This window comes from Hylaeus anthracinus, unplaced genomic scaffold, assembly GCF_026225885.1.
Source record: "Hylaeus anthracinus isolate JK02 unplaced genomic scaffold, UHH_iyHylAnth1.0_haploid 11982, whole genome shotgun sequence".
NCBI classification, from domain to species: domain Eukaryota; kingdom Metazoa; phylum Arthropoda; class Insecta; order Hymenoptera; family Colletidae; genus Hylaeus; species Hylaeus anthracinus.
The window spans coordinates 633,536-655,946 of record NW_026534330.1 but is presented as its reverse complement, the minus strand read 5'-3'; the positions used below and the strand labels follow the sequence as shown (position 1 = coordinate 655,946).

The following is a 22,411-nucleotide window of genomic DNA, read 5'->3' as shown; positions in this document are numbered from 1 at the left end:
TTCGGAATAAAAAACTTACATAGCACTTGCGGGAAACGTCGAACGCCTCTGGTCGCGATATGTGCTCAAAATGTAATCGTAAAATGGGGAATGACTTCCTTTAAACTAATACCTACACATTTCCTCTTCGACCAAGTAATCTAAGGCGAGATTACGTTCACGTTCACGGAGATTATCAATCATCTTTGTAGAATTTTTCAAACTGAATCGATCGTCACTACGCTCCAAATCGAATGTTAACAAATTTTCAAGAAAATTGTACGACAGAGATCTGGACTTATAAAAACCGACATAGATACCATTAAAGAGGAATTTATTTTTTATTTGAAATATTATTTCTTCCTTTCATTAACTTGTAAAGTTTTGACGATGTAATACATAATTTTATACTAATGAATTTCGAGAAAATCGCATCGTTTAATGTTCGTTAAATATTCATGCACGATATAATTGCAACTGTTTTCACGGTTACGATGCAATACTGTTCCAGTAAGAAATTTACGAACTTTCCTTTGTAGGAAAAACATTATGAGCTTCAACGGACACGTCGTTTCAATCGCCCATGTAAACAAAGTAACGCCTGTTTAATATATTTTAATATATTTAATCAATTGTACGCATTCTCCGAGGCACATGAAGTAACGAAAGCGTATCCGTACTATTAAGGACATAACGTTGTACTTAGATAGCAGCATAATATGCACGGTGTCGCGTAATTGTACTATCAATTTCGGTCATTTTCGATACACCGTTACATGAAGATAATTCATCGAGTATTGTCCGCGAATGATTTAAATTGTCAGTGCGTTGTGATTGTTGGTTAATTGTATGAACGGGATATCAAGCACGTAACAGTGAAATTTAAGTAGTAGATTAGATGAACCACCAACTTTGTAAATTTCACTGTAAAACAATAAAATGCTGGTTTCTAAATATATCTCAATTTCAAGTTTTTACAACATACCTTGGGTATCGTGAATTATGTAGGGGTTCGAAAATAATGTACGGCTTGCAAATATAAACAGTGTTATTTATTTCATTTTTTAAATAATACACTGCTCAAGTATAACAGAAAAATATGCATTTAAAGTAGATATCTACTTCAAGTGTAATATCTATCTTTTACAAATGTATCACAAACTTACGACAGGTTCAATTCTGCGACGCTGACATCAAATGAGAATCTTCGCAAAGCGGTAAGTACAGTTTTTACTTCTAAATTACACAAAAGTTACATTAAATTAAACGTCGTTAATACTTTAACGGCCGCTCACACTACATGTGTGTGATGTTACCGTTACTGCGTACAAGTTTGGCCGTTAAAGTGTTAATATTAATACAATTAAATAAATAAAAATAATCGTTCTTTACTCGCTCGCCTATGTTCTCAGGACACATTTTAAAGACATTCTAACCTAAAAACATTCATTCTATTAAAACGAAAAACATACGGAAATGTCAAATTGAAAAATGTCATACATGCGGACCGTTGCAAAATGAATCGTCGTAAATAAGGATGCGTCTGTATATTCTATACACAAGTGTCCGCTTAATAAAAATATGATTAATATACATAGTAGAAGGGTAAGTATGGAATTGTTTTGGCTTTTTAAAATTAAATATATTTGTCGAATTATTCGACAGCCACTTTTTTAGCAGGAGCAGCATCATCGTTATCGCTGCCACGCCTTTTCCTTTGACCCCGTTGTCCATTGCGGCCTTCAAAATAAATTTCATATTAAATATTTATTTTAATTTAACCATAAGGAAAATTCTTAATTACGCGACATTCAGAACATATGTAAAAGTTCAACTCAGCGAGACCCAGATGATCCCTCAGTATTAGCATGGCAAAACATCATTATAACGATATGAAAAATACATATAGAAAAATTATATACAAATATTTCATTAAATCAAGCATACCCCTTTTGCCTTGACGTTTTGGTTTGGAGTACTTCTGCCTAATGGAACCCATCTTTTCTTTTGCTTTTGTGAGGTACGTCTCTTCTTCTTCACCCTCGAGAACACGGAAGGTAACTTCTTCGTCACAAATTAATAACTATTAATATAAAAATATGTACAAGTTAAAACAACATTGAGACTTCAAAATACACAGAAGCAAATTTTAGTGACTCACTTTGCCGTCTTCCATTTTATCGAAGACGGACTTTGCAGCGTTCTCCCCTTGAAAACGAATCCACCCTTCCTCGTCGCCAATCTTAAACTCGACGAACGCAATATTGGAATCCAATTCACCTACGCGGTTCTTAATATCCTCCCTTGTACATTTTTCAGGTACATTGCAGAAATGAATAACACTACCTTTCGGTAGGGATGTCTTTTCACCATCATCCTCTGCTCCACTCTCTTCATCATCTTTTTCTTTTACCTTATAAAAATCCAAAATGTTTATACTTTTTACTGAACTACTACTGCTACTACTACTACTACTACTACTACTATAAATAAATTCAAAGAATCTTTCTATACTAACTGTGTCATTTTTTTTTGTTTTCATATCAGATCTCTTTTGCCTTCTATCTTCTTTCTCCTTTAACTTTCCCATAGTGTAATCATAGCTATATAAATTAAAATTATATAAGAATAGATCGAATAAAATCACACATCATTTTTATAAAATATCATATAGTTTTGTCAACTTACGACCACTTTTTAATTAATTCAGTCTCTTCATACTTTATAGGCCCCCTATCCATAAAAGCTTTTGCATCATCCAGAGTCTTAAATTGTATAAAAATGGATCCTTTAAACTGTAATTTTTTGTCTTTATCCGAATACTTTCTCATCTATAGAACAAAAAGAAATCTAATAAAAATCTGGATATTCTTTTGTCATTCTCCTTCTTGCTTGCATGCTTTAAATAGAACAAAGATACTTGCAATGATAGTTTCATAAGGCTCATAAGCATTGAAAAAAGTTTTCAACTTCTCCATAGTCATATTCTTCAGAGGAAATCCCTTTACGTAAGCTGTTCTGGCTTCTTGTGCCTTCCTATATTCTACGTTATAGTCTGGCAAAGGATGTTTCAAGGAACGACGAATCTTTTTTTTGTCCTCTGATACTTCTATAAGTTCACTTGATTCCAAGGCTTTCAAAATAACATCAACATCCTGACTCATAGAAGCCAACATTTTAAACTTTAACATAACAGACATAGGTACCCAACCTTCGTCCAATTTTGTTTGGTGAATAAGAAATTTGTCTCTTTGCATGTTTACATCACCAAAGTAAAACTATAAACAACAAAATGTTTAGTAATCTAACAATAAGTATAATATTGATGTTTAATGATTTACGTATAACCAATCAATTTTAGATTAAATAGTTATAGACTATATCATGAACTAATACCTCGATTTGATTCTTTATTTTTGTTAGAAGCTCACTAGAAGGCTCTTCAGATACTGATGTTTCTTTCGCATCATTTTCTTCGACCTTAGAAACCGGCTTCTCGTTCTTAACCTCATTGGTGGCATCATTACTCACACTCTCAGTTTTAATCTCTTCTTGACCATTTTCCATTTTCTTAACTTTTCACACAACGTGTATTCCAAAAAATTACGCGTACTTGATTATCGTAAAGCCTAAATGCAAACCACTTTGGCAAAACTCAGTAAAAATAATTGAACTCAAAACCGCATGACGCACACGTGCCGTAGCTCCTATCAAACCGGAAATATATAGTATGCTCTAAATGAAAACTATTACGTTATCGAAGGGAAGACAATTTTACAATTTGTTACGATTCCATAACGCAGTTGTACGTGCTTTAGTATCTCTAGCCTTCGTAAAAATCAGACACAATTAACAATAGAACGTAACTGTGAATTTGTATAACAATAAAAGAAATAATGAAAACCAAATGATATGAAATTCTATGTATCAAGGTGTTGGTTCTGAGCACTAGGGTATTTTACAGTAATCTTGTCGAATAATTAAATTTAAAACAAAGTTTTGTATTATAAATGTAGAACCTTCCGCATAAATGTTCTAAATAACATTTTATAGTTTTTAGACCCAGTACTATTTCAAATATTCTTTATATTAGATATTTTCTAAACCAAATAATAATCAGCGCCATCGGTGACAAAATGCCCAAGTTTGTAGTGAAAATAATTCCCGCTGTTATTACTAGATGACGCCACTAACTAAAGGGTCGATAATCATTTCTGGATTAAATAACTATTCATAAAAATGAACAATTAACATATTAACTAATACACTGTAGTGTTACGAAGTAAAGAATCGTACTAATTATCCATTTATGATAAATAAATAATAATCGATTTAAAGTAATCGGTGGCGCCATCATACAGAAACAGTGGCAACTATTTTCGCTAGAAACTTATGCGTTTTGCCACTGATGGCGCCACTAGCATAAAACAAGTCACCTACTAGTGTATTGTACTAATACAATAACGCACTGTATATTAATATGATTCTATGGCGTATAACACTATAATGTGATAGTTCATACGTCAATTTATCAACTTGATAAATAGTTATTTAATTTAGCAATAATTATCGACTCTCTTATTTAGTGGCGCCATCGGTGCGAAAATTACCAAGTTTGTAGCGAAAATAGTTGCCACTGTTTCTGTATGATGGCGCCACCGATTACTTTAAATCGATTATTTTTTTATTTATCATAAATGGATAATTAGTACGATTCTTTACTTCGTAACACTACAGTGTATTAGTTAATATGTTAATTGTTCATTTTTATGAATAGTTATTTAATCCAGAAATGATTATCGACCCTTTAGTTAGTGGCGTCATCTAGTAGTAACAGAGGGAATTATTTTCACTACAAACTTGGGCATTTTGTCACCGATGGCGCTGATTATTATTTGGTTTAGAAAATATCTAATATAAAGAATATCTGAAATAGTACTGGGCCTTAAAACTACAGAATGTTATTTAGAACATTTATGCGGAAGGTTCTACATTTATAATACAAAACTTTGTTTTAAATTTAATTATTCGACAAGATTACTGTAAAATACCCTAGTGCTCAGAACCGACGGTTGAGAATAGGGGGACACGACAACAAGAGTTTCTCCTCTGGAAAATTACTTCGTGGCTGCATCACCAAGATCTGTGCTCCACTGTGCTCCCTTCCGGTTCGCTCTGTTGGAGTGGTTGTGTCTTGTTTAGTTTAGCTGTAATTAAATCTTTCTCCATCTTCCACTATGAAGATCTATAAGGATATTTTCACCGGTAAGTAGATGGAGACTGCCATTAAGTATTTTGTCTAATTAATAGTTTTTCATTTGTCTGTTATGCAGAGAAATGAAGCGTCAAGTTTCATAGAAGGTCAATGCATAGTGACGTTTCTTATTACAACACTGAAAGCACGACAACGATAACTCTACTCGATCTCTTTTCTATTATTTAAATATTTAAAATGTACTATTATAATGTAAAACATTTTTTTAAAGCGATTCTGTAGCACACAGATGTACTATTTGAAAATTTAAGATTTGTATTTATAACCTCTCCATATGTTTGAAGTGATTCATTGAAATTGTAAATTGCAAATAAATACGTTATTAGACTATCAACTCGTATAGATTTTATAATTCTATTTTTAGTAATAACATTTAAATTTAAACTTCAACTGAATAATGTATCTTTGAACTGTAGTTTTTGACACACATTGTTAAGGTAGTTAAATGTTGTAAGAATGTGATTTTATAAATTAAATTTTTTATTAAAACAAAATACAAATTTCCATAGAAGTACAGAATTTTCTTAAAACAAGTTTATAATATATAATTTTTTATATTACAGGTGATGAGATGTTCTCAGACACCTACAAAATAAAACTGATTGACGATGTTATGTATGAAGTATATGGCAAGGTATAAACTTAAACATTATTTTTCAATCTATATTAAATTAGAAGTTCAATATATATTAATTGTATTTGTTTTTTTTAATAATTAGTTAGTTTCTCGTAAAGCTGGAGAGATAGAAATTGCTGGATTTAATCCATCTGCAGAAGAAGCTGATGAAGGCACAGACGAATCTGTAGAAACAGGCGTTGATGTTGTTCTAAATCACAGACTTCAAGAAACTTTTGCATTTGGTGACAAAAAGTCATATACCCTCTATCTGAAAGATTATATGAAGAAGTAAGTATCTAAGTTGGTGTAATAATCGAATCTGTTAAAGAACAACTTCACTAATAATTAAATATTTTGCTAGATTAGTTGCAAGGTTGGAAGAGAAAGCTCCTGATCAGGTGGAAGTATTCAAAACAAACACGAATAAAGTTATGAAGGACGTATTAAGTCGTTTTAAGGACTTGCAGTTCTTCACTGGTGAATCTATGGACATTGATGGCATTGTCGCAATAATGGAATATCGCGATATCGACGGTGATTCTGTGCCTGTACTCATGTTATTCAAACACGGTCTTGAAGAAGAAAAGTTTTAAATAATTCTAGATATTCAACAAATTGCAAAAAAAAATATTGTGAGTTTTCCATTTATTATTTTCATATGTATACATGTTTATTCATGCTTTATACCATATTCACCTGTATTTAGCATTGCACAAACATGTAAGATAAAAGTGGTAATAAGATTCCCGCTGTGGCTTACTTATCGAACATAGCGTCTATTTTATCCAGACATTTTAATAAGGAATTTAATTGTTACATGCACGAACTATCCAACGAAATATTCAATTAATTTTTGTATGTTTTTCAGATAAACTGAAATCAAGACTGTACACATGCTGGAAAGCTGTGAAATTTAGTTGAAGGGAAACACGATACTACTTCCAATCTCATTTTATAATGCAATTAACTTATTTTCTTTCCCAAAAAAAAAAAAAAAAAAACTAATCAGTAACGGACTCAAAGAAAGTAATATTTGTACATATAATGTATCTGAATAGATAATCTCAGACACGATATTCCTTCGATGTATCTGTATTTAAATCATTGTGGTGATTGTAAGATTATTTTATATCGTTTTTTTTTTATTCAATACCGTTAAACCATTTTATTTATGATTGAGAAATGGAAGATGGGGAAAGACCTTTGCAGCAATGAAACTACAATGCCTATAATTATCGTTAACATCAGGAAACGTCAGTGAATAATAAGTATAACAGAAACAACATACTCTGTATAACGTCTCACACGAATAAAAAGTGTTTTCATAAGTACTGCTCACTATCCGCGTTTTTATTTCGAGGTGTTGTGACAACCACGAGTTATTGAATTTCTTTTTATAAGTGCAGAGCTCAACAAATAATATAGTTTACAAAATTCAATTACCTTTTATTACCTAATTAATCGTGCTAATAATGACCACAGTTTCAAACTCCTAACCAAGTATATATTAATAAAAGCAAAATGGTAAATTAAATGCAAAAATTGTGTATGATTATTTCGAACTCAAGTGGCAGTTATGGAATGCAATAAGTAAAATGAACATATTTTTCGCTTCATAAAAATATTATATTCAGATAAGTCAGAATAGACGATTTATCTCTTGGCGCAAGACCGTACATCATATTTCTTTAATCAAGGATTGTTATTAGCCACACTGCTTTAGATATACAATACATTCATGGTATGACTTGTTCGCGTCTCCTTCAATACAACCTTTCCCTCGGCCACTGTCATTCCATCTTACACACTTCTTCTATGCCTATATAATTTATATACCCTTTATCGTCATACATCGTCTTGTGAATATATTACTCTTATTCTTTATAAAACAGTTACCAACTGAATGCAGAATTCGATATTTTAATATCATTTTTCGTATCTTTACTTGAAACAATATCATGTTTATACACACGAAAGCATTCCATAAAAGTCGTAATTTACATATACCTGTATCCATCCATATATGTATACATATACTTAGCAAATAGAACTACACAGATACGCTGACTATATTCCTTCAATAAACGTGAAACGATAGTTACAGCTTAAAGATAATAAAAGATGGATTGAAAATGTACACGCCATGTGTTGTATATTGTATGCACATGTGGACAATGTATATATGTAATTATTTTAATTACTGAGCACACCACATAATTTTATCGGTACTACGGCAGTTTAACATGAATTAATATAAATTCGAATTACTACATGAATTAACATCGATGTAAAACAATAAAAAAACAATGGCATTTACTATTACCTGGTAAAATTAACAACATTAAAACACAGATTAATATTTCCAAAAAGACATTTTTAAGCTGTGAACACAATTCAAGTATTTCTGAAACGGAATATTACGTTAGACACCTATATAACCACGTACTTGATTACTTTGTTTCCGAATATTAATGTTCCATTTTGTTTAGTAACATTCTTACAACTACAAGTCTTGCGCAACGGTGATTCGTTAATTTACAATCAAATTATACAAAACCTACAGAATAAAATGGTACAATAATTTTAATGAAAATTATTTTTTTCAATGCGGGGGGAAGAGAAACTAAATACGGAATATTGAGCCATGCTAATATTCCAAAACATAATTAATTGTAATGGCAGTCGTGTGAGTTAATTTGTTATTGATGTAGCATTAATAGATACATATATATAGTTTATGACATTTATACACACAGAAGGATTTAGTACTCTGGCTTTTAGGTTATTTTATCGAAGGTACGGTATGTAGTAGAACACCAGCTACTGTTTAAGTGGAACGTACCTTAAATTTTTAGTAAAGTCAAACAGTTATTTTAGTCGTTATTACTATTAATATTAAACTTATTTGTACTGATATCTATAGAGAACGGGTGCGTAAAACACTTTCGGTACTACTACGAAAATTAATCGAATTAGCTGCTAACAAATTTCGATTCAACGATACCGATGATATTTATTTAAATTAAGGAGAAAATCTAACGATATATATTATCGAATATGTTAATCACACGTCACTGCATGTTTGAACAATTATACACATGTATATGAAGAATGATGAATTTTATAAATACCAAACAAAGTTTTCTTCTTTACTTCATTATGCATGACTGTACAGAATGTTTACAACGCACCACGTTCTTTCATTCTAGGACACTGTTACTAAGTAAAACATCACTACATACAATTTGAGCATCGTACCATTTCTATGATAGTTCAAGGAGGTATGGCAAAAGCATCGAGTTTACATCAATTATAATAGTATACAGTTCACTGTTTTTGAATATTGCTTCTTATAGAAGCATGCTGTTATTTAACAGGTTGTAACACATTCTAGAATCCACTCTCCTAAATCCTCTTACCTTAATCAATGTTTGATCATAGAACATTTCTTAATTCTGCCATTATCTTTATTATTCTACTGACTACTACTGAGGTTCTCATTATTATTTGTGAAAGAGTTCTGTCTATATATTCATATATTATTTGTATGTATAGATATCATCATTTTAACATTTATATATTTATATGAAACTTCATTCACAGGTAGCAAGCATTCACGCCCTCCATTCCTAATGGTCTTTCACTGCTTATTTTCTTTTATTAATTACATGTATTGAGGAATTAGATGAGGTGACCGCAAAAATGCGTTTTGTTCAGAGGTAATTTTGGTCAAGATGTATTTTTGAAGTGAATATAAAGAAAACAGAACATTACGACAAAGGAAATAGATTACAAAATTGTGATAAAGTTTTCCTATTATTTTATAAATATATATAAATTGCGTTATTTGGTTTGCATTTGTCACAAATTATTTAAAATCGTGCTAATTGAGTAGAGTAATATTCAAGGTTCATCATTATCATTCCATATAAGAACACTAAAAAATAATATAGCAGGCGTCTGAAATGAACAGCAACTCCAGTATGTTACCAAAAAAAAATCGGAAATTTAATATTGTGTTTCTCTCATGGTATGCATAACATTAAAAACTCTCATCAAATAGATAACAATAACCAACAACTAACAATCGTAAGCATTCACGCAAAAATAGAAATATGTTTAATAATATTTAATATTATCATAATTTATATTATCGAAGTAAGTATGATCATTTCTTACGATTTCTAGGGTACTATAGTAATTTATGTAGATGACTAAAACTGAAGGATGTTAAGATAAATTTTTTTTCGTAAAATTTACAATCGAAATAAAATAAAGATAAATATATATCTTTCGAGATATTTTACAAAAAAATGTATAAATAAATTTCTATAAATTTCCGAATTAATGCACTAAGATCAGGACAACGAGATTATAAAATACATATTCCACTAATTTCATAACCTTAAACTAAATCGAAGATTAAAATATAAAATTTGGAATTTATTGCAACCGACTCAGGTCAATAATTATCTAGTTAAAAATATAATCTTTAAAAAACAAGATTAAAATTTTTCATTACTCTCTCTCTCTCTATATATATATATATATAAAGACTACAAATATAATAAAAATAGAATTAAAATAGATGCTTACAGTGCATAAAATTATTATTTTCTTACATCCTTCAGTTGAAATCATAAAAGAGTTCTGTAAATTTCTAACAACGACAGTAAAGTATCTATCTTAGCTCTGTCCTTGATCAGTTAATTCCTATGTGTCTAGATTTAAAGGATAACCATACATCTTGCAAGTATCTCTTTGAAATTTTAGGAATTCCTATATCTCGTAGCGCGTCGAACATTTCCAAAAGAAAAGAAAATTTTTGCGTTAGGCAATAAACTATCGAGAAACATTTACACCTTATTTGCCGTTATACATAGCACTGTAAAATTACAATCAGAGACAAAAGGCAGAAAACTTGGTACGAAAAACTGTGTATCTAATTGAAATTTTCATGAGAATTTGCTCTACCAAAAGTGAAAATCTCTCTCAATGTAAAAGTCTTTACATTCGAATATCTCAATAACGTGTCAATGATCCTTAACGTCTCGATGACGTTGTTTTGATATTTTATTACAGACATAAGCTGTATATATTAAGCTTAATATATATGTAAAAAAAGAACTATTATAACATATTCAATTAATAATGAATTAGTAAGTTTATCTCTTTCTATATTCTAAAATACAAAACAATAAATTATCGTAGTGCACACGTGTAAAACGCATTCATTTATGCAAGTATGTATATTATCTATATGCAATCGTGGCTCTTCCAAGTGACGATCCGAATCGAGGCAGAGTTGGAATGTAAAAATACCCGAGAACTTATGCATAGATTGCGCCCACGTCGAAGATGATGCAAAAGAGGATCGTCGCCCGGCGATTCGTAAAACTATTTTGAAAGACTTGAGAAGCAATGAGGACTGACTCGTTGGCGGAGGGACAACATGTGAATGACAACAAGAAACGAAACGTGAGTGTCTTAGGAACTTCCATGGCTGCAGGGGGCGCAGTGGGATCGACGTAGACGCAATCGAAACCCGTGCTAATCGAAGATCGCTAATTCAGTGACGAGGTTACACGTCTACGGGGAACTTTGCTCGGACGATGGCATGACAGACGTGTCACAAACTTTCAACGCTAAAAAGCTCTAGCAACACCACTGTTATTTCTATCCGAGTGCATCGTTGCGACTTCCGCCGTGCTCTCGATACGAATCGAACGAAAGACTGCCTCCTTACGTCGAACAAGAACCGTTAATAAAGTCATAAATAAGAAAGTGAGAAGGGAAATGTAAGTAAATTCCATCTCGCTGCTCGACGTGAGAATGCCTTGTATGGAGGCGTCGGTAATCGGCGAAGATTCTTTACGTTTACCTTGAATGTTGTATTTTTGTCGTTTTTTTCTTTTCTCATTTTTTTGTTTATGCATACGTATCCTTGTTCTCTCACAGATCGGTGTGCCCCAGAACGCGGCACACCGTTTGCTCCTAAGGATCTGATCGCGATTCTAGCATCTCCACGAGGAAATCGTCGATAGGCACGTCGCCGATCATCTTGAAGAAGAATAAGTGCTCCAGGCATTTTAGTCCGATCGACCGGATGGAAGGCAAGCGCAACAATAATTTCGCGAATCTGCCAGCGTCGTCAGGCCAAGCCACGCGACAGTATCCTTCCAAGGCTGCGTAAATCTTCTCGCGAAGCAGAGTCACTTCCTGGACGGACTTTAGTCCTCGGACCTCCGGATTGAAGAGAATGATGGACCTGCGTACAACCAACGGTTTTTTTTTTGTTTTTTTTTTGTTTTTAAATACCTGGGAATACACAAAAATTCACTAGCCATCTCGAATTGCTGCCGTATAATCGGTTACTGACCTCAGACAACCAAGCTCAGTCCTGTCCATTTTCATCTCGCGCATTTTCGAGACGAGCTCCGAAAGCACTCTGTCGAATATCGTGCCCACGCCAGCCTGGTGCGCCGTGTTTCGTTGAACGGTCATACCTGTCGCCAAAACAATGCCGTCCTTCACGTCGATGGAACGATGAGAGAAGGAGGCTATCAACAGTTCGTTCCATCCAGCCCTGAGTAGAAGTACCTGATCCTCCAGTGGTAACGACGTAAAATGTGGGATATGTTTCGCCCATGCTACCAGCTGGAACAGCTGTTTGTTCGTGGCGTTGCAAATGTGCGACACTGCGTTCTGTGTATCGCCAAGAGATGTCAAATTAATTGAACAAAGTATTTCGTGGAACAGCACAACACTCGACGAAACCGTCGCGTCGCTCATAACGCGGATGTCATCGAGACTTTTGTTCGAATATTTACCTCGTAATTTCCTTGCTGTTCCATCTTGCATTCGACTCGTTTCTCAGCCTCCAGGATTCGTTCGATCGGCATGTCCGAGTGTAAACTGCTCGTGCTCTCCACCTCGCTCTGATCCCGCTCCTTGGTGCGCTGACGTTCCTCCTGGACCGCCTCCCTTTTCATACCCATAGCCAAGCATTTCTGGTATCTGCAATACTGACAACGATTTCTCTGCCTCTTGTCGATGATGCAGGACTTCTCCTCGCGGCACGCGTACGAGAGGTCCTTGCGAACGGTCCTCTTGAAGAATCCCTTACAGCCCTCGCAGCTAGAAGAACGTTAAGCTCTGTTAAATACCTCGTAAATGTTTGTTTTTTAAATTAAAACGCGATAAAGACGAGGGTATCAACCTAAGATCGCTAAGATCGATAAGGTCGTGTATCAACAGCGACGGAAAGTGAATCACCAAAGAGCAGACGCCGACTCGTATTTCGCAAAGACGTCCAATCCGACCATTGGCACCGTTTTATTTTTCCTCTTTCGTTCGTTCTGTTTGACTAGCTCAGGATTTGTCGAATAAAGTGCCATCGGTTTACGGTTGCGCTGCCGCCGTAATCCACGCCTCTTCGGAGGCATTGTCGCCAAGACAAACGAGAAATGCCTCGCATGCAACTCAATCCACCGAAACTAATGGGGAACTGTTTACGTTTCGAAACGACAATTACGATCCAATAATTTCAGCTCTCTCTACACAAGACAATTAACTTTCCATCAGAAGGTGTACTATTACTTTGGACCAAACAGTCTTCTCTATTATTGGGTCAAGTAAAATAGATTTTCTGCGAGCCAAATAAAATAAAATATTTTCCACGGTCCAAGTAAAACAAAATAATATTTTCTGCAAGCTGAATTTTCGCGCCAACTTGGAACCAAAATGTTATAGTAGTCTCCAAAGAAGGCACGGAACCCTTGCTTATCTCTCCATAAAGAAAGTCGTGCAATAAAGGGAAAAGGACGTTAAACGAAGTCAGTCCATCGACTATTTCCACATTCTGCAATCGTTAAGGCACCGACGGCCCAGCGTTTTCGGAGCCTTCGTTTTTAAAATTGGAACCACTCCAGAAATCCCGCCGTGGCCAGAGAAGCGACGACATTCCGCGAGGAAATTATTTTTGGTCCAGTCATTCCGTGTATTTTCGCGATGGTTTAGTGCGACCAATTTCATATTCCTTTCTCCTGTTTTCACTTGTGCGACAACATCAAGTGGAATCGCTCTTGTACGTTTTGGTTTCGAGAACAGCGATCGACGAGGAGAAGAGAAACGACGCGATGCTGAAAATCCCATGGATTTCGTCGATCCTACTGAATTTTCGCGAATCACGAAAGCGTTGCGATGCGGGTTGACGAGAACTCGCCACAAAATCCGGTAGATCGTGGCGTCGCAACGCGGAACAATAGACGAACACATTCATCTTCCGTTTTCGATGTTGCAACGTGCGAGGAAAGCGATTGCGAACAAAAAGTTTCGACGTTTTATCGATAGTTTTAACAATAATAAATTTTCTTCCACTGACGTCAATTTTCGGTAGCGTCTATTTTCATTTAAATTCGCGTCGAAATCAACGGTGATTTAAACCATCGATACGGTCGAGGTTCTCGAAACGTGCAGACAAGGCACGTGACTAAATCTCTGGACCACCGCGGTGGAAGTCGTTTGATCTCTGCGAGTTTACTCGAAAGACAAATCTGTCTGACGGGAGACACGCGTGAAGGTGTCTTCGTTCCGCGAAGCCAAGTTTTCCTATCGAATCGTGGAAATGCTTCTCGATGTCTGTTTAAATTCCACGACGCAGCTGGGATCTATTCCCGTTGTCCTGTTCCATAAATTCTGCTTTAGAGTAGAATGGCGTTAGAGATAGAGGAAATAGAGAGGGATTCCACCTGCGAGGAACGAAACGAGACAGTTTCTTCTCGAGGTGACGCCATGCATCTGAGACGGCGTGCGAGCCCAGACCCTGATAATGGCCGTGATTGCTTAATTAGCTGCCACTGGAGCAAAGTGGCTTCACGACCAAGACGCGCAGCTTGTCTCTCTCTTCCCCTAGTAGGAACTACGGTTGGCTAGTCGTCCTAACCTCACGAGCCGCAACTAGCAGCAAGTCCAAGGTTGCCCTGATGCTCTGATGCAACACGCACAAGGCATTATCGGTTGGATGGTTCTGCGAGCCAAAGTGGGGAACGTCCGATACTAACAGAGGGCAAATAATGGGGCACTCGGACGCGCATGAACCTTTATGGACGATTCTAATGAATAAATTGCACGGATACTAATATTTGAAATACTATTTTTAAGTATGAACATGGAGAGTATCGTAATAGAGCCAATGGTAGATACTAATAGAGTAGCAAAGACAGAGATTTTGCAGAGATAAATATGATTAAGCTTCACCTAATATAGGTACATCTAATAGAGGTAGATTTGCTTGAAATCGCACTCCATGTCTCGGGGTATCTTCCCAGAAGACTAACGTCCTCATCCTCGCTTTCGTCGTTACTGTGCGCGGAATTTACGCGAGATCGGGAAGTCGTTGGAAGTTTAATTGGATAAGTTGGCCGTTTGGAAACACGATTGATCTGTTGTTCAAGACACGTCCAAGAGATGAAAATACTAACGAGGTTGTAGTAAACGTCTCTAATCTGTTCTAGAGACGAACAAGAATACGTGGGCGAGTTTATCGATCTTATTTACTTGTACAGCGAAAAATTAAATGTCAACGTTGAAGCATCCCTGGGAGCGTATCAGCTCGAGCCTTTTACATTGGAAAACAAAGCAAACACTGTTGGAAACTTGTATAAGCTCGTGTTTTCACGAGACAAGAGCTTAACGCTTCGACAACTTCGACGATACGTCCTTTTTATACGGATCGATCCAATGTCATATCCATAGAAATGCACGCGTATAGTTACCGAACGCGACTGAACAATACCAATCGATTCTTTCTGCAAGTATTTGTCCGCCCAATATGTCTCCTGCTAACCGAACATTAGACGATTAAGAACTCGTTATCGATGTTTCCATGTAATAGACGTCATCGACCTGTTAAGTCCCGCACATTGCATACAATTAATTTGCGAAACTACAATGGACTGTACTCGATACAATTCGACGTAGGAAAGCGTGTTTCAAAAATTGTCCTGTTTTAATTCGTTGCTATTTTACATCTCTTTTGACGATGACGCGAAGCAAAGGATTCGTAATTGTATCATCGACTTTCTTCGAGGCGCGTTTAAAGTCAATTGTCTGTCGCGCCAGTTGGTTCGACGACATTTTTATTATTCCTTCTGAGCAGGTTCGACGCACGATGATTATGCAAACGCAACATCGTTGCATGTGTACGTCGATGCTCGTTTTTCGTATGCGTGCGACGAAGTTATTAGCCAACGTTTGATCAACGGCTAAGTCGGTGCAGGACGGTGTCGATGGAGAAATTTACGATACCGCGACGAGTTTTTACGACGGGGAAGAACCGTCGCTGAATATACTTACGTATATATGTAATCGTTTGGCTTATTGCCATACCTAGGCGATACAGATGCTGTCCAAATGGTGCACCGAGGAACGAAAATATTTAAACATCAGAGTATGTGTCTTTATGTATACCGTGTACCTTACGACTGGAGATTATCTCCAATGCAGTTTATTTCTCTCATCCTCGTTAAGATTAAGTCAATCCGTTTGAATTGTGTTTGCGATACGAAATGTAAGAGTGGGTCAAAGGTTGCGATAATTAAAAAAAGAAAAGAAGAAAAGAAGAATAAACTTTCATCGTTGCAACGGGGACGCGTATCGCAACGTGTACGTTATAGGTAACACAACGCTGTGCCGAGTACGTTCTAAAATTACTGGTATCGCGGGTCGGGATTATCGAGCAAATTCGAGAACCTTGGACAGCCAGCCAACGAATGTCGGTTTGGTGCCTTCTTTGAGTATGTAATTCTCGAAATAATGATAATCCGTTGTATCCGAAAGCTTATCGAAACGAATGGTTCGTGTTGGAAAAATGTATTAAAAAGTATGTTTGGCTTACCTATAGACGCCGTAGTGCTTGCCGCTGGCGCGGTCTCCGCAGATCGAGCAAAGGTGCTTGCTACCAGAAAGAGGGTGGTTCGGCGGGTATGGTGCCACTGCTTTGTTCTGGCCACTCGGCGACGTGCTCAGAAGGTTGCTGTGACAACCAGCGTTGAAGGATCTTACATGCAAAGAAGAGAATAACAAAAACTCGACCTACGAAACTACTGCCCTGAATCGGGCAAAATACTGTGTACAAGTTCGTGGAGTTTCACTCTAAGCTTTAGAGTTCCAATGTGCTATATCAATTTTTACAAATATCGTAAGTATTATTTTTTTTTTTTTTTTTTTTTTTTATTTTAAGTAACGCATTGAATATCTCGTATATTACAACCCAGCAATGAATCTGTCAAGTGTAAAGCGTGGAAGTATTTTGTCCAGTTTCTACGAAGGGGGGACACTACACCCGATGGTATACCCTCTCGATTTACGACGTCTGTTGCCAGAATACCGCTTCTTCGTATCCGTCGAATCGATTCGACCGCGTTACAGTACATTTCAGCGTCGTCCAATAACACTGTTCGACTACTACGCTTTTCTTTATAAAGTATTTAGTTAATTTTGGCGACACTTACCCTGGACTGTTGGGACCGGAGGGACTGAAGTTTCCGGGACTGATAAGACTCGCTGTATCGGGCTTCATGTCGAGAGGACTCTGCGGACCCACCGAAGACATGGACATGTTACTGTTATCCAGACTTAACCCTAGAAAACAAAATTTGTTCCTAGTTAGAAAAAGAAGTTGACATCGGATCGTATACAATTTTCATTTCGTATTTCAATGATACAAGTTTAATCGCCGGTGTTGTAGACAGGAAAATGCTATCTCCACAGATGCAAATCAGATGAAATCTGAATTACAAATTTTAGGTACTCGACAGAACGACAACCTACCATTAAAATGTCACGAAAATTAACACACGCGTACAGGGTACCATTCTTCGTATCTCGAATACAGTTGCCATTTATCACGCTTTTCAAATTTACGCTTTCATCCATTTACATTTCCAACGCCACTTTCAGCGTCGTCCTTTTACTTTTAACCTCGGGCGATCGCGATTCCCATCATCGTCCGATGAAGAGTGGCGTGTATCGTCTATTGCAAAGTGCAACGATGTTAATTACGGCTACAATAGTCCAAGGAGTCAGTCGCGACGGTTTACAGTTATACAAAATTGTAGCAAGAAACCTCAGCATAATAAGACAACAAGGATCGATAATCTATTTTTTTTTCCATCTGTTTTTCTGTATTCGGTATTAGCAGAATAAATACATCGCGGATTCGTGCCGTGACGCGCGGAGGGAATGACGACGACAAGATAAATGACAATGAACGAATGGGAGAAGGGGTGTTATCGTTGAAGATGAAGGAGACCCAGAGAGAGTTAGGGAGAGCCGGATGATCCGCTAAGGACACCGTCAAGTGTATCGGTAATTGCACAACTAACGTCATACTCCCTTCTCTCCCCGTTTCGCTTCTCGCTTCTTGCTTCTCGCTATTCGCTTCTCGTCATTTTCAGCGTTTTTTCGTTTCTCTCATGAGCAGATCAATGTCATCGCGAGGAGACGCATCACAGGCTGACAAATGCGCAGCAGGCACATTGGAATTTATCGTAGGCTCAACAAACGGGCTTCTGCTAGTTCACGATTCCAAGGCACATTTTTTTAACTACAGCGATACCAATCGTTCCTCTATCGCCCTTCTCTTATCATATCTCTTAAAAAAGATATTTTCTATTAGAAAAACCTTGACGCGTCGACTGTCACAGTGTCATTGGATGAACCGATCCGCTTATCATCGCATAGGTACCAGATAAGTGGTACCTTCCTTCTTAACCGATACATATATCGATTCTTCATTCTGCCTTTGAACTGGTTTTAGTTCGAAATTTCGACCGTCAAAAACTTGACGAGTTCTGCATCAGATGTGGCAGCTTTTTTATTCGTGCTGTTACTAAAAGGAGTCCAAGCACGCGCAAGTCTAATCACTCCTGAAAAGGTTAAACGATACGTGGCACGATGACATCGAGCGTTCATCAGCCGCGCTTTTTTCCGTGAAACATATAATTACGTCGAGGCCGTCACTTCGGCGAGCAGCGACTTCTATTTCGAGTGTTAGGGTCGCTCGATTGCGTGTCTCTCATCGCCGCCGCTTATTAAGCGTTGCGCCGTCGCTTTAATTACGCAACGAGCGTGCAAAGCGGACCGAAGGTCGTCGACAGACTGCAAAAGGCTTTTGCATCTGCAGCGGCGAGCACCGAAATGCATTCTTGGATAAACATCCTCCTAGCCGACAGCGCGAAAACGAACAAAGTCCTCTCGCTCGCGTCGACGGCTGCGGGACAAACGTTCGGAGCTAACAGCGCCTTTCCAAGAGATTGGTCGTTGCCATTATTACGATAATGCTATATGTACGAGGAAAATGCCAACATGTTTCAATGTTCCGTTTGTAACTCTTAACTACTCGTGCTGGATCATGTTTGACTCGAGAGAAATCCTTAAAAAATAACCCTCTCCCACATCAAGCGTCCATCTATCTAAACTTAATTTTATCTTAAAATGGAAAGTCACCAGGATTTCTCGGAAAGCTATACAAAGACCAATGTACGCGGAAACGAGCGTCATTGGCTACGCGTAGACGCGTTGAGTTTCGGTTCAAAGAGACCAAGTTGTGGACGCAGCTTTAACCGTATCAAAAGGGGCGAGAGGCGATGTGGACGAGGACGCGAGAGTGGCTGCAAGGCCAAGTCCGGTGATGGTATATTATGCCGGCAGTGTCGGACACCTTGACCAGGCGCAAACAAGCCGGTGCAATGTTCGAAACTGTGCGCAACGCAACTGTATCAAGACATCTACGCATGCAATTACTTGGCAAACCGTCTATCTCCAAGATCGCAGATTCCACGTTCTTGGCTCAAACAAGGACATAGTTTTACGAGGAAGAGCATAACCTTAGGAACTATGATATGATTAATTTAGGATATAGAGCTCAAGGTTCTCGAAGCCTGTTATCCCGCGGACATTAGTTTATCCTACAGTTGCCTTAGGCTAACTCCAACGAGTCGTTGTAAAGATATCGAGAACCCTACCTACCGATCCTGAAATGGTCAAACGATTCGAATGTTCACCGAATCGTTACTCCAACTTCTGACCGCTTCCTCTCGCATACACGTCAAAGAAAAACAGTTTTACGTATAACAGTATCCATGTTGCATGCACGACTGGGAAGAAGAATGAATTATGCAGGGGGACACTGGAGGAAACAGGAGGCGAGGAAGAAAAAGAGAAAGAGGGCGAATGACACGGGAAAGGGGAGAAAAGAGGAGAAAACGAACTGACCTACGGCAACAACGAGTCAAGTGCGTTGGCTTTTGAATATTTAAAAGATATTCGCCTTAGCGAGTGAACCGACCCGACCGAGCGAATCGATCGCGGACAACGTAAAGGCGAACCACCCGAACCTGATTTTCAAGGGCAGAAGCCAGTGTGGAATTGGGAATGGTCATGTATTGCACCGGAGTATCGATCCTGTTACCGTGGTGCTGACAAACCCGCTCGAGGGTTCTGTTTATTCCACTTGACAATTCTGGGGGATGCGCTACTGCGACTCTACCACCACCGAGATGAAAGTGCCGGACGCGAAATTTGTTCACCGTTCAAATTTCGCTACGTCGATGAAAAATTTGCCATTTCAGTTTATCACCCTTACGAACATCATTTACTCCGAGGGATATCGTTTGCTATACGCACGCTCCGCTATCATCTTATCGCGAATTCTGCTTAGCGCGAGGAAACTAGCACGTACGTATATCGTGACTTTCAGGCGTCTCTTTTTCAAGGTCCAGAAATATTAAGCGTTATAGAAACATCTGCAGCGTAAGGGGATCTGTTTTCGGTGAATTTTTCGCGAACGAAACCCGAGACAGGAAAGAATAGAAGGGGAGAAGGTAATATTGCAGATGTAAAGGTCGACAAGGGGATAATAACAGAGCGTAGGCGGTGGATACGATGGAAGGGAAGAGCCGTCGTTATTAAAAAGAAGTATAACGGATAGTATCGTGTTTCATAACTGTTCCGCGGAACCATTAATAAATATTCCGTGAACTCTTGCATCCAGACTTGGATACGTCAGCCATAAAGTATAAAAGCCTATCACGATACATTGTCCATCACCGCTGCTTGGTATATCGAACATTCTCGATATAGAGCAACGAGAACGATAATTGTTACAACATCGACATTGAACTTTTTCATTCAACGGCAATTTTTTGTTTCTCCAACCCCGGTCTACTCCCCGTAATCTTAATAGAGCAACAACGTCTAGAGTCTAGAAAATCAGATGTAACTTTCAGTCTCGGTGTTTATATCATGCTTCGAGAATCGCATCCTAGGCAACTTAGCAAGAATAATCAAAAGGATCATCGAATCGAAATTTACACGAACGCGAAACAACGATTCCGAACGTTTCGATGTCGTGCGATATCGCGAAACTATCCTCGAACCATGGAAGAAGATGAATATTTATGTTGCAAAAAGCGTCGAGAACCTTGGAAACGGCAATAAACCGTTTCGATGCTCCGTTTCGTTGCATTCCACGTTCACAGAATGGAAACCCCATGAAGAACCAGCCACGGTGAACTAATAATCCAATATATGATATTATTTTACGAGATTTACTTTAGGGTTGAAAAAATGGCGGTCGATAATAATACTCGTAATGTTAATGTCGCAATTTAACGTAACACAGTAACACGAACAAGTCATTACCATAGAAATGATCACGAATAACGACTGAAACGTATCTGTTTTCCTTCGCATCGAAACCCTCAAAATTGATCTTCCCACAGTTTACTCTGTACAGCGTCGAGCTCGTGCAGCAGTATCGTAAATGAGTAACGCAAAATGCGAAAACGCGGTGCTCGTCGGCCAACGCTAACTTTAGATTCGTGTAAACGTGTAAGCGATGAATTAAGCAAATAACTCGACACGCGCTGGGTACATATCGCATACAGGGCGTTTCATAACGAGTGCAAACGTAAACTATATAAAAATCAACTCGACTCTGGATTTATTCGAATAATCCAGATGTCTGATAGTATACAGCGATGTTTAATGACGGTGAGATCGTTGCGAAATGATTTTTCAGTCATTATTCTATACCAAAGGTCCGAGGTTTGTGACGTCACCGTCTGACGATTTGAACGCTCTTCCGAAACTGAAAACCAGTTTCCCGCGCGGCGGACCACTTGTGCAAGCGCCTTGAGCGCATCGTGGACGCTGCAACACGCCAGCAACACTGCAACAGCCCCTCGAGACCGTAAATTCGCTATGAATTCCCCTCTTCGTCGAGCCAGCTACCCCGTAAATTGTCGAATACCGTCGACTGTTTACGATAAAAGGCACACGCGATGGGGAATGTGCTTATTGGTTACTTGCATACTTCTGATCCTCCAGAAGACGCCAAGACTCCTCGCGACATCCGACCGATAACGTTCGCTTTTCATAGATGTGTACGTAACTTGTTTGCCATCCAAAAGAATTCCCAGGTACATCAGCCTTTTCGGTTTTCGAGGTATTCCTCGTTAATCACTCTAATTGGA

General features: G+C 37.7%; 3 protein-coding genes and 1 non-coding gene across 8 annotated transcripts in view; 1 reads left to right on the top strand and 3 right to left on the bottom strand.

The window, feature by feature from the left end:
* Positions 1 to 1,016: 1,016 nt before the first annotated feature.
* Positions 1,017 to 3,911, bottom strand: LOC128886305 (la protein homolog). The gene is made up of 7 exons (XM_054141013.1): positions 3,376 to 3,911; positions 2,904 to 3,257; positions 2,668 to 2,810; positions 2,498 to 2,582; positions 2,141 to 2,392; positions 1,927 to 2,062; positions 1,017 to 1,719 (listed from the first exon to the last, which is right to left on the bottom strand). The coding sequence occupies exons 1-7, from the start codon at positions 3,544 to 3,546 to the stop codon at positions 1,634 to 1,636; spliced, it is 1,227 nt and encodes a 408-aa protein (XP_053996988.1). The 5' UTR covers positions 3,547 to 3,911; the 3' UTR covers positions 1,017 to 1,633.
* LOC128886518 (small nucleolar RNA U6-53/MBII-28) lies at positions 1,786 to 1,867 on the bottom strand. The gene has a single exon (XR_008459859.1). It is a non-coding gene; the product is annotated as a small nucleolar RNA U6-53/MBII-28 (small nucleolar RNA).
* Positions 3,912 to 5,088: 1,177 nt separating the features above from the next.
* On the top strand, positions 5,089 to 7,211 carry LOC128885999 (translationally-controlled tumor protein homolog). Its single transcript, XM_054140486.1, has 5 exons — positions 5,089 to 5,244; positions 5,818 to 5,888; positions 5,974 to 6,161; positions 6,235 to 6,505; positions 6,742 to 7,211. Exons 1-4 carry the CDS (start codon positions 5,217 to 5,219, stop codon positions 6,464 to 6,466), a joined length of 519 nt encoding a protein of 172 aa, XP_053996461.1. The 5' UTR covers positions 5,089 to 5,216; the 3' UTR covers positions 6,467 to 6,505; positions 6,742 to 7,211.
* Positions 7,212 to 9,580: 2,369 nt separating this feature from the next.
* LOC128885991 (retinoic acid receptor RXR) overlaps positions 9,581 to 22,411 on the bottom strand; it is a 36,072-nt gene continuing 23,241 nt past the window's right edge. For 3 of the 5 annotated variants that reach the window (XM_054140469.1, XM_054140467.1, XM_054140466.1), the window contains 5 exons: positions 17,387 to 17,516; positions 16,771 to 16,932; positions 12,704 to 13,010; positions 12,253 to 12,578; positions 9,581 to 12,141 (listed from right to left, as the gene is read on the bottom strand). In XM_054140469.1, the coding sequence (XP_053996444.1) occupies positions 11,868 to 12,141; positions 12,253 to 12,578; positions 12,704 to 13,010; positions 16,771 to 16,932; positions 17,387 to 17,516 (1,199 nt within the window). In that variant the 3' untranslated portion in view covers positions 9,581 to 11,867. The remainder of the gene's footprint in view (positions 12,142 to 12,252; positions 12,579 to 12,703; positions 13,011 to 16,770; positions 16,933 to 17,386; positions 17,517 to 22,411) is intronic. The other 2 variants (XM_054140470.1, XM_054140468.1) reach the window with 1 other exon arrangement.